General features: G+C 36.2%; 2 protein-coding genes across 5 annotated transcripts in view; both read right to left on the reverse strand.

Moving 5' to 3' along the window:
* Positions 1–155: 155 nt before the first annotated feature.
* Positions 156–2118, reverse strand: LOC115452568. Its single transcript, XM_030181141.2, has 2 exons — positions 1223–2118; positions 156–761 (listed from the first exon to the last, which is right to left on the reverse strand). Exon 2 carries the CDS (start codon positions 745–747, stop codon positions 214–216), a length of 534 nt encoding a protein of 177 aa, XP_030037001.1. The 5' UTR covers positions 748–761; positions 1223–2118; the 3' UTR covers positions 156–213.
* A 518-nt stretch (positions 2119–2636) lies between these two features.
* Positions 2637–12788, reverse strand: part of LOC115454952 (calcyphosin-like protein) — a 63825-nt gene continuing 53673 nt past the window's right edge. For 3 of the 4 annotated variants that reach the window (XM_037443534.1, XM_037443535.1, XM_037443537.1), the window contains exons 3-8: positions 6297–6450; positions 5698–5794; positions 4571–4651; positions 3838–3962; positions 3340–3424; positions 2637–2906 (exon numbers count right to left, since the gene is read on the reverse strand). In XM_037443534.1, coding sequence (XP_037299431.1) covers positions 2805–2906; positions 3340–3424; positions 3838–3962; positions 4571–4651; positions 5698–5794; positions 6297–6450 — 644 coding nt within the window. In that variant the 3' untranslated portion in view covers positions 2637–2804. Of the gene's footprint in view, positions 2907–3339; positions 3425–3837; positions 3963–4570; positions 4652–5697; positions 5795–6296; positions 6451–8184; positions 8319–12788 lie in introns of those variants that run through there. The other variant, XM_037443536.1, reaches the window with a different exon arrangement.

Genomic DNA, 12788 nt, shown 5'->3' on the forward strand with positions numbered 1-12788 from the left:
GGCTACGTGTGCCTTTTACAATTATGAATTATGATACAATAATACTGATTCAAGCCATCCCCGTGATTCGTAGGTATTAACAAATATATGCAATTTTTAAAACTACATCTAAATAATATCAAGTTTTAACGTGTTATATTATTAAGAGAAACGCATTAAATCATTATTATATAATTATCATAATCAAAGAACGATACATTGCAATTTTGCTGTTTAATTTAATGCAAAATAGTAAAGCACTGTTGTCCAGTTGTTGTTAGATGTCGTCTCGATGTCATCCCGAAGGAACAGCCTTCCTGGAGTAGTGTTAGAGTCATATTCCGTATCGTTTCTAGAACATTCGGTGATATCGCCGGGCGTGGGGACGAATCTATGAGCTAATACCTTGGCTTTAGTGTAGCCGAGGCTATAGAAGATCTTGTCTAGTACCCCTGTTGCTCTGAATATGAAGAAGAGGATGACTATAGCCAAAGCAGACATAAGACAGTCACACGTCCCGCCTCTGTTGACCGGGCAGGGACCACCTCCCCCGCACATGAAGCATTTTAGGCGCGCAGTGAGTAGGAACACCACGCATATCGGTATGAGCGATATCATCTGCAGTATAAACGATATGAAGTTGTACATCGTCTGCAGGACCATTCTAATGACGTTCTCAATCATGAGAATGACGGTCATGAAGACCCGGACCAACATTTGTATGCCACATATTGCTGTTTGTAAGAGCGCGTGTACTGTTCGACACATGTTTCAGGAGTGACCTGCAAAATATTTTGCATATTAAATCTTAAATTATTATATATTTTTTTTGCTTTGAATGACGAGACGAGCTTGCTGTTCGCCTGATGGTAAGCGATACGACCACCCTTAAACAGTAAAAACCCCATCCAGCACTTTGAATTACAATGTATTGTTTGGTATTCCACTACGCTCGCCATCCTGAGACATGGGATGTAAAGTCTTATTATGTCCAGTAGTTACATGGGCTACAATGTCCTTCCAACTGGAAGAAAACAGTGACTGCACAATGCTGTTTGCAGCAGAAATAGACATTGCGGTGGTACCTACCCAGGAGGATTCTCACATATGAGAGACCTACCACCAGTGTTTCATTACCTGTACATAAGATAGTACATTTCATTTACGTTCCAATTTCTCATTACTGTTTATTATTATGAGTGGACTAAGATTTAATGTAATAAATAATATTCAATTTTCTTACCAGGTCCTGGTCACCGTTTTTGAAACAAAATGAAAAAGTCCAATGGATCGTCTCATTTATATGAAAACATGAATTTTATTGCAAAATAGAAATAAATACTCAAAAAAAATATGAGACGTCAAAGACAAAATGAATATCGTTTTCTGTTCTGTAATAAAATAGATTTTTCGCCAAATCTTTAGATGACACTAAAGAGTATTACAAGATAAGTTATAATTAGAAACTTCATACACAAGTAAATGATCGGTAATAAGCCGATGACATTCAAAAAATAGTATACAAATAGTGAGTATCATGAGGGTATCATTAAATAAGTTGTTGATAAAAAAATACTACCCTCGGTGGCGTAGTTGTATTGCGTGCGCTGTACGACAAGGCTCTGATGTTCCAGTTTCAATTCCCGGGTCAAGCAGTGATATTGGGTTGTTCTACTAAGTATCAACACGGAGTCAAGAATTTGTGCACGGTGTGGCGATAGGTTCGTTCCCGTCACATGGGACAAAACACAGGCGAATAGTGGGTGCCCTAGTTGTACCTCTGCCTACTCCTTCGTGAATAAATGCGTGACGTGCTTTTTTATTTTTTTACCAACAGATGTCATTTACCCACACTCAAATCCATTATTAAGCTGCAACTGAATCGCAACTCTCGTAATATCGACGTCATCAGCCCAACACTGATTATGACTGATTTATAACTAACATACTGACCACCTAGATACTCGTGTCTGTTACTCATTTAGGTCTTAAAGTATATTCCTATATTTATCCAAAAAACCATAGAATGTACCACCACACCACCCAATGAATTGAGAAAAACGAATTAAGAATCTCCTATTTTTCGAAAGTCGGTAACAAATATCACCAAACAAAAGTAAATAAAACTAATAAGAAAGAATAATGATTTCTTATGTTTCCGCGAATGTTAGACTTTAAAATAAAACTATTTTACGGATTTTATCGTGATTTTAATTTATCATTTATAAATTTCTCAAAGTCTTTTCAGCCTTCGTGGTCACGGGGCGAATTGGACTTATAAGGCAGGTCTGGCGGCCTTGGAATCTTTATTTAATTAGTAGTAATTAGATGAACCTATTTTTTTGCATATATCCCTCTAGCGTCCTACATTGATCTAATATGAATTCTTGGATAACGGGTAGTCTTATTACTGCAAGAACGTTGTCAACAGCCTTAAATCAAATGTATCACTCGTAGGAAATATTTTTAATTATTTAAAAGTTTCATTTGTTCATTAAACTCTACCATCCTCTATGATCTACGATTCAAAAAAGTAACTAATATCCAGTCGGTTTCTCCATATAAGGGGTATTTCAGAGGTAGACAGAAGTGTAATACACCTTCGTTCTTCATCCACGCCCACATCAACATATTATTAACCAATAAAAGACTATCACTTATATTCCATAGAATTTATTAATGAAATTAACATAAGTAGAATCTTAAAACACACGACAATTTATTAAATAAACTTGTTATACAAAATATTTGGTGCATTGAGATATATCGTGATCCCTCTCGCTCTAGGTGCATGTGTGTAGTGAGGGAGAGAGACGAGTATACATTTAAAGCTTGTAGGCTTGTCGCATCATCAGGTCGAAGTAGCAATCGTTGTCGATGGAAACACTTATGCCACTGTAGTAGTTCATGAATTCTTCGAGCGTTACCTAGTGAAGATAATAATTTATGTTAGATATCAGTAATTATGAAATTTAAACCACATTTAAGTGGAGTGAGGTCCAATAGAATGTCGACTGACGAGAGATCGTTACCCCTCGGCAGTTGACGCAATTATGCCGGCCTGGTGGAACCAAATATACACAGGCTGATGCCGGAATGTGATACACTGACGTGGGCTACTATGGCGGGTTTTAATACCTAGTGTACGGTGGTCGGTATCCGGGTAAATATAAAATTTATCCTATCAGCAGCAAAAATCAACATTAAATAAGCCATGTAAAATGGTTTAAAATGTAACATATTCTGGACCTTTAAAACAATTTTAATGCTCATTCCACCAACATACCTTATAAATAAGTCCAGGCATGAATTTAACTAAAATGGAACTATAATCAAAATAATATTTTTTATGTAGATTACCTTTCCATCTACAGATCCATCACTCTCGAAATTGGCCAGGTACTTGTTCAGAATGACGTCAGCAGACTCTTCACCGCTCATGTATCTAAGCAAAAACATTTCGTTACAAATTAAATATTTCTGAAGTATTTTCGTCCTTCTTCTGCCTTTGGATGTCTACTGCCGGACATAGGCCTCTTCTAATGATTTTACAAGAGGTCTGCATTCGGCAGGTTCCTGTGATCTCTACAAGGTCGTGTGTATACCTAGTAGGTTGTAATTCAACTCTATGCTTAAATAATTTCTATATAAATAAAAGTAAATCATTGTTACGATTTTAGAAGTTCCTGTTAGTGGTGTAAGCTAATACACGTAGGCTTCGGTTGCCTCCTTGAAGAGCACAGAGTTTAGCTAATGTTGTATGCGTATTTTTGTTATTTTTTTTTTTGCTTGTATTGTTACTGTGCATCGTCTACTAGTAATCCGAAACCATAAATAAATAAATAAGACAGTTCATACCTGGGATGTGCTGTGACTGAGTAGACGCCGCGTATGTCGTCAATGGTGATGACACCATCTCCGGTCTTGTCCAACTTCTTGAACGCTTGCTCGACTATGTTGCGTCGCGACTCCGACATTGGAGGCTAGAGACCGCATACGAAATCTAATCAATTTCTTTCAGTCTAGCAATCTTGTAACGACTGGCGAGGGATAATCATCTCTCGTCAATCAACACATTATTTGCACGCCGTTCCACTTAGTATTTATTTAGGAGTAGTGGAGTCACTTTGTTATGCTGTTATGAAAATATGACTCAATCGATATACAAACATAATATATTACATATTTCCAGGAATAATAATACTTATATTTTTCCCATAACAATTAGTAATATATTGTATGTAGAGGTCAGGCATAGAACTTGGGTGAAGTGACTCCTTTTAGGCCATTAATATACCTATAAATAATATCTACTTATATTACTTTACTAGGAAAAAAATCAGTAATGTTTCATGCAATAAAAAACTAAATATACTGAGTCATTGATGAATCGTGGTAGCAAATAGCAAACATTGTTGAGTTGGAGGGCAATCAGATCGAAACAGAACTAGCGTCATATAGGAAACAGCAGAATTTCAAAAAAATTACCCAAAACTGAAACCAGCACCGAAAGGAAGATTTAGTAGGATCGGAATCTATGATTTCTAGATTAAAGTGTTTTTGTTTATTAAAAATCTAAATTAAAACTTACACGAATATGCACGAGGAATTCATCAAGACTGATAGAGCCACTGTTGTCGGAGTCGAACTTCTTGAATAAATCCTCCGCCTCCTACGAGAGAAACAATGAGTACTTATAAAATAATATAATATCAACCCTGTATTATATACTGTCCCACTGTTAGGCACGGGCCTCCTCTACTACTGAGAGGGATTAGGCCTTAGTCCACCACGCTGGCCTAGTGCGGATTGGTAGACTTCACACACCTTCGAAATTCTTATAAAGAACTTCTCAGATGTGCAGGTTTCCTCGCGATGTTTTCCTTCACAGTTAAAGCGAACGATAAATTCACAAAGAATACATACATGATTTTTAGAATATTCAGAGGTGTGTGCCCTTGGGATTTGAACCTGCGGACATTCGTCTTGGCAGTCCGTTCCACACCCAACTAGGCTATCGCCGCTTTAATATCTAGACGAATACGTCCTATCTCTACAAGGTCAGGGAGCTTGTACTACGGGTGTGTATCCGTATTGTTGCAATCACGGGCGTTTTAAGGACAATTTTGATAGCCGTATAATTAAATAGGGTATTTTTTTTGTCCCTTTTCTATAAGGCTATCGAAGCCGTCCTTCGAATAGAACGCCCGTAATTACCAGAAGACGTATCCACTCCTATAGACGGAGTAGGCCCCTCTGACTTTGGTTTTAAATAAGTACGATTCAAAGAAAAGCAACGTAAAGCAGTAGATTGATGTTACGTTTCGTATCTTTTGTGAGATTGTCAAAGAACTCAACACCCAGTTATGTTTCTTCATTTCTATTCTTTTACTTTAATTCTAGTTGTGCATCTTTTTTATCTTCAGTTTGGGACTTAAAGATTTAGGTGGAAATGCACTAACGTCTTTTATCCTTGAAGAAGTAGGCAGAAAGGTACCTAGTGCATCCACTTTTTGTCGTGTGTATTCTGTCCTACGATGTGATAGGTAACGAGCCTATCGCCATAAACGCACAAATTCCAGGCACCAGGCAGATAGTGAGCAGTAAAACCCAATATCACTCTGCCCGACCAGGAATTCGAACATAAGAACTCGGAGCAAAAGTCACACTGCCATACGCCACTGTGGCAGTATACGTTGAATGGCGTTATAATCTTACCTCCTTGGTGAGGTCTAGGCCCGTATCTTTGATTCCATTTATGAATTCTTCCTTATTTAGCTGCTTGCTGCCGTCGTCGTCCATTCTTCGGAAAATCCTGTAATTATTATTGAATGGTATCATAATTATACTTAAATACCTCAAGCATATTATTTTGTTATATTTTTCAAGTAATCGTAGTATGCATGTTTGTAATATGGAATTTACACTATATATTATGTGTCACTATGGCATGTATACCGAGAATTCCATTCAAATGTTTCATATATAATTGATTATTAATTTGCTGATATTTTCCTATTGTCTACGTAGCATATAGCGTGTAGAATACTACAAGTGCAAATGTAATATTATAATCATGTTATATACTTGAAATAGACTTGTCGACCTTTTTGATAGAAAAAAATACCTCACCAGGTTGTAGTAAAGTATGGAAATAATTTTTCTACTAACAACGTTAACTTTAAAACGAAAAAGCTGATGTGGCGCTTTCAAAGCAGGTTTTTTATTTACCTGGTCAGGCTATACCCACACAGGCTCTCCCATACGATAGGCCTATCTTTAACATATTAAATAAAGATAAAGTGAAAGACAGTTACCTTCCAAGTCCCAGAATGCCAGAGGCCCCGCGGGAGAGGCACATGAGGCGCAATTTCTCCAGAGGGTCGGTGGCGGCGGCGAGCGCGCGTTCGCTGTTCTTCATCAGCTCCTCCTCTTGTCGGGAGGTCGCCGAGAGCGGTCTGTGCCATGCTACTGTAATGTTAAACACCAAGTTTACCAATTAATTAAGCTAACTCGAGAGATGTTCATTCGAAACTTAGTGCAGTAGATTTCGGTTGAGGCGAAATTGAATTGTTTTTCTGAGTTTTGGATGATATCGAAATATGATTAAGTTTTTTTTTTGCAATCCCATCTATCTAATAGACTGTGAGGTATCAGTGCTCCGTAACTAAAATTTAGAATGTTTTTTAAACACTATTCACGTTTGTTTTATAGTGAAATTCTAGATCGTCTAAATATTAGTACCTGATGTAGTAGTCCTTTATTTCTTGTTTACTAGTCATTTATAAATAAAAAAATCAGTTTACTTTAAAAAATGCGTCTAATCAAACATATTTACGAACTCTATTTCGATTTTTAAATACATTTTGTTTGTTTTCGAATGTAAAATGTAGCCTATACATTGAGCCTATTGTATAAACGTCAAAAACCCGAAAACTGAATGTATAAACATTACATATAAGCATTGACCAAAACCTGTCGGAATGACGCATACTCACAAGTAGAGTTTCACGAACAACCACTGCATATCCAGTTACTTTTCATTCTGTTAGTTGACGTATATACTAAGTAATTACATAAAGAAATGCAGCATTAAGTTTTTCGTATAAAGGTTTTTTGTAAGCAAAATAGTATATTTGAACAATATTTTTTTCTTTATATTTATCAAATTTATCACAGAAACTAGACGTAAACCGCTTTACATTTCGGAGTTCAACTTAAAATGGACTATGAAAGTCGTAAATAAAACCATCGCATATTTATAGTTCAGATTGTTAACGTGTTGAAAGCGTGATTTCATAATTAAATACCCAAAAACAATTGGATATACACAAAACCCAAATTTTTCTTATTGCGTCATTATGCTATAATAACTGCTATTATACCTATGATAAACACTATTATTCCACTTAGTAAAATGGTATACACATCAATTATCCAAACTGTTTTTCAAACACGCAATCATGAACGCAGCGATAAAATACTTAGATACACTTTTATAATCCATTTATTTTAGGGACACTTAGCGCTGATTTCTCCATCATTAAATAAAATTTATTCGTGGGATAAAGTACAATACAAACGAATTAAAAATGACAGAATTCAGTATAAAGTTGTCAAATTGTCTCACTTTATTTTCAGTATAAATTTGTAATAGATAATTTCTATCTGGTAGATGAAAAATTATCCCTTAATCGTCAAACACTTACTGCACGCAGAAAAGTAAGCGCACGATTAAATTTCGCGAAATCTAGGATTCTTAACTAGTTCATTGACCTCGCCTAATATTCTTACAAAATTTTCATAATTTTGTCATGTAGTGTAACGCGCACATACACTTTAAATGAAAACTAGTAAAAATAATTTGATCATAAATCATGAGCTAATAAAACTTAATTTTTCCAATATAAAATTTTCTCACCAAATGTTTCATTAACATAGTACTTCCACGTGTTAATGTAACGGTTGCCAAGCAGACGTTTCGAACCAATCGATATCAGTCAATGTCTAGTTAATTATTAATCATTAGGCGTATTTTTGTTATCATAGTTCAAAAGCTCTGCGACCGCAAAGAAAGAATAAATCTATTTTTTTTTAAAAATACATGCGTTAGTCATGCCGCATTATTATTGTTATGTTTTACTGTGTGAAGCTGACCAGTAAAAAGTATTCCTTTTTTAAATAAAAAAAGAAAATAAAACTCACTATTCGATCTCGTCTTCGGCTTGCCACGATACATGACTGCTATTTGAATATTATTTGTGTTAAGAAAAAAACATTATAATTGATATTTCGTGGACATCGCGACGATTTAAAAATACGTCTTGAACCTTTCAGTCGCGTCGACAAACTGGTTGGTTTGAAAGCGAAAATATTTTCTTTGGGCTGTGTCTACTTCGAAAATTACATGCTTGGAATGTATGTAGGTATAAATAAAAGTAATTAATTCGTAGCATTATGTAAATTTTACGTAAAGTATACTATATCAAATTAATTTAATCAAACTAATGCGTACTTATTTACAAAGAGCATTTTGAAAATAAATGTAGGTAGGTACTTTTTCAAATCAAAAAGGGAGGTAATTTTTTCTTTACACTTAAGTTTTCAACACCAATTATATTGGAAATATTTTTTCTTTGATCGATCCAGTTTAAAACGTATTAGAAGTTTATATCGAAATTTTATCATTTAATTTTTTGAAACTATCATTATGCCCAATTAATAAAACGTTGATATAAACCGAGGAGAACTTTGCAATAACCTTCAGAGCACATTTTTTTTCACACACAAGATAGGTAGGTATTGATTTGGACGTTTTCAGCTAATTAATAATTCTGTCCCCAATATCGACGAACGGTACAACGCGCTAGACATATTTTAAAGGTAGTTTTGTTATGAAAATAGGCTAAAATTATTATTTTTAATAATTTATACAATACACGTTGGTCCCCTTATAGTAAGTTTTAATGGTAAAACGGTTTTAATTATGCGGTAACCACGCATAAACGCCTTTATACAGTTGCAATACAGCCTAAAATTTTGATTAACGATACTCTTGAGTGGAATTGCACTGTGCTCTTCATTGACCCTTCATAATTAGTCTCATAATGCTGATATTGGATTCCTAAAAGACGGTCAACGTTGGACAGGTGGTCAGTAACTAAGCCAAATCGGCTCTAGACCAATGGAACGAGATTATGAATAGGGGACATTCAAAACCAATGCCAGTAATTCAATAGCTTCAAATACTTCCAAATTGGAACACAACATAACTTATATTGTACAGGTATGGTAAAGTAAACCCACTCTACCTGATGGTGAGTGGAATGGGGTCCTATACAATGTCGACTGAAGAGCGATGATTACCCCTCGACAATCGTCATAATTATTCCGGCCTGTCAGAACCGGATATACACAGGCTGATCCCGGAACGCGACACACTTACGTGGCCACTATGGTGGGTTTTAACACCTTGGGTATAGTGATCGCTATCCGGGCGGATATAAAATATATCCTACCACCAGCAAAGTTTCGCTTGTACCAGCGGCCAATGTAATTTTCCAAAAGGGAACTCAACACAACATACAGGTACTACACTTGGTTACGAGGTTGAACAATCTGCTCATCACGTACTTTGGGAGTGTGGTCTCTGGCATGAAGAGCGCAACATCATGTTAAACAGTATGCAAATGACATCTGGGGTTGTATACTTCATGGACCTTGTTGAGACTAAACGGAATTTCCGTGCTTTCCGGCGTTTTTGCCATGCCTATTGTAATCAAATCTAACAGCTCATGTGATAGGACCTTTTCATTTAATTTTATCCGTGGTGCTTTATAACTAGCTTATCTAGTTGTAAACGTCCCTATCCTTGAGGTTAAATCGCCTCCTTACATCATGATTTTGTCACCCGCATTGCTCTGGAGGGAAGTGGACAATTAATATTTCCAACTCCTCCCTATCTTTCTATTTGATTAATTTCGTTGCGGGATAATGGTGTATTAGTTTTCCCTGAGACTCGCCGACCTTCACTGCTCGGTGTCATAAAATGCGTGCCACTGCTGATCCTGGCTTACTGGAGTTGTAGTGGTGGGTGTGAGGGCGGGAAAGTCTCGTAATACAGGTACTAATATGCACAAATGCGGTCTGCAAATCGTTTTAATGATAATTAGATTCTATATAAACTACATAAAGGCAAGCCAGTAGAAATCGGGCAATACGTACTCTTCGCTACTGGCTTGTATACTGTATTTTTACAGAAAACAAAATTATCAGCCAAAGTACGATATGATTTCATAAAAAGCCGTGCCCAACCATTGACTGTGGTAAATCGTGTGTAACTCATCACAAACAAATGACATAGGAGTATCTCATATTGGTAGGCACTATGACGAAAATCAGACCGAGACGTTGGAATAAATGGAGTGTGAAAATAAAATAGTGTGCTTGCGAGGTTTAAATTGTTGGAGGTATAAAACAATTCGATCGTGTTTGGCGATACATCATCCAATTGCTTTAGCGACAGCTAAGACTCAGCACTCCTGACTGCTTCGTTGGCGTAGTTGTACCGCATGTGCGATACGGCAGCGCTGTGTGGTCCTGGGTTCGAATCCCAGGTCGGGCAAAGTGATATTTTGGTTTTTCTGCTCAGTATCAGCCTGGAGTCTGTAATTCGTGCCCGATATGGCGATAGGCTCGCCCCCTATCACATCATAGGTCGGAACACACTTGGCGAAAAGTGGGTGCCCTGGTTGTACCTCTTCGCATACCCTTTCAGGGATGAATGCGTGATGATGTGTGTGTGTGTAAGACTGAGAATCCGAAACATGGATTTTACTCGAGAACTACCAAGCAAATGATTTCTTATTACGCGAATGTTAGACATTGAAAAAATACTATTTTGCAGATTTTATAGTGGTTTTTATATTACAATTTTCTTCTGACCTTTCTGATGAACACCTTAGTTCGCCCCGTTGCCACGAAGGCAGCAAATTCTTCGAAACGTCGGGAGAAAATTATAATATAATAACCGCGATAAAATCCGCAAAATAGTTTTATTTCAATGAGCAAACAAATGTTATATCAAGCAGCATTCGTAATAACCCTAATATGGTATTATACCACCATGAGCCGGATATACCCGAGTCTAGATATACTTAGGGTTGTCCTTCGCCGAATAAACGACAGTCGACAATGCATGCAACTCACAACCGGTCGTATATAGGTCGCAGAATAAGATCCCCGGCCGCGATGACACCTCGAGGCTATTCGCAACTGATTTAAATAGGAAAATTAATTATTCAGTTGAGGTTAAGATAATTTTTTATACGCCACGTGCTTTGTGATGTATTTATTCAAGGTCTGTCAAATAAAGACAGTACTTTTTAATAAAAACGCAGTAAACTGCTGCGCGATAGTAAGTGGAGTAGGTTCCAAATAGTGTTCTATTACTATACAATAACACCAAGTTGTTTGAAAGAAATCTCTAGCTTTAAAATGGCTATGCGCTTCAAAATATTGGGAGGCTCGTCACTACTTGGTTCTTTGCTTACCCCTTCATGAATATAGGTGTGATCACGTACCGCCCTAAGTCTCACCAATTAACTAGCTTTTGCCTGCGGCTCATCTCTCGTGAAAAAATGTTTTCCCAAAATAAAAAAAATAGTCTAGAACAGGGATAATAATGTGTAACTACTTTATTTTTTCCTTTTTTATTACTCATAGGAAGCTCCCTATAAGTATCAATCATATTCATTCATATCATTCATTCATAATCGGTTTAGTAGTTCATCAGATTAGCGCGTTCAAACAAACAAACTCTTCACCTTTATATATTAATACAGAGTACACAAAACAACAAGGTAAGACGTGGCCCTCGTAAACGTTCTTCAGTTTAAAGAAGTTCATTGCCTCGCGAGTCGCAGCAGCGTTTTACTGGCGTGACATGTGTGACGGACGATCGCGTGTATAATCGCCCTTAGCACGTGGTAACATGTCCTCCTTTTATAATGATTCATACCGGTCTGACCTAGGGTTGCCAGGAACACGCTTATTTCCTGAGTCTTTTGAGGGTTCAACTAAATTGGTATATAATATAATTAGAACACTTTAATAAGGACTAGGAACTCATATAGACATAAGATGTGGTGGTGATATGGTTATTGCAAATGAATAACAATCATTTTTTTTACACTTATTTAATTCCAATCGAATTGTAGAGTTGTATTCAAATTTTAAGTACCAACTTAAAAAGCTTGTGGAACTTGAAAGGTACACGCTATCAATTGTAATCCTTACAATGTAAATGATAGGAATCTTATTAGCAATAGGAACAAACCTATTAAAATGGAGATTATTACTTTAGGTACAAATTATTATGTCTTTATTATAACACTTAAAAGTATAAATGATAACACAAATTCACAGCTATACCTTCTAACTCTGACTACTCCACTCAGAATGATATCTATACAGAACCATATTAAGATTGCGATACTAAATGAAACCACATACATATGTTCTTGAAAATAACACTACAATAAACTACTCGAACAGTAGATTTAAAATAAAAAAGTGTAAGTTTCAAACAACATCAATATCAATAAAATGTAATTTTCATTTTACACCCCCTTAAGCCACTTTACTATTCTAAGAGAAATCATCGTAGCTGTAATATCAGACTTTCAGAGAGGTTCATACAGGCTATATTCGCCACTAAACAACAAAACCATTTTTTTTGTTAAATTAGGTATTTAACAAAAACTTAACAAATTATATTAAATATATTATACTGATTATCAAAATCAGGA

This window comes from Manduca sexta, chromosome 26 (assembly GCF_014839805.1).
Source record: "Manduca sexta isolate Smith_Timp_Sample1 chromosome 26, JHU_Msex_v1.0, whole genome shotgun sequence".
In the NCBI taxonomy this organism is placed as follows: Eukaryota; Metazoa; Arthropoda; class Insecta; order Lepidoptera; family Sphingidae; genus Manduca; species Manduca sexta.

Bases quoted from the DNA above. Each gene is read 5' to 3' on its own strand.
- LOC115452568 (XM_030181141.2), bottom strand. From the start codon at position 747: ATGTGTCGAACAGTACACGCGCTCTTACAAACAGCAATATGTGGCATA.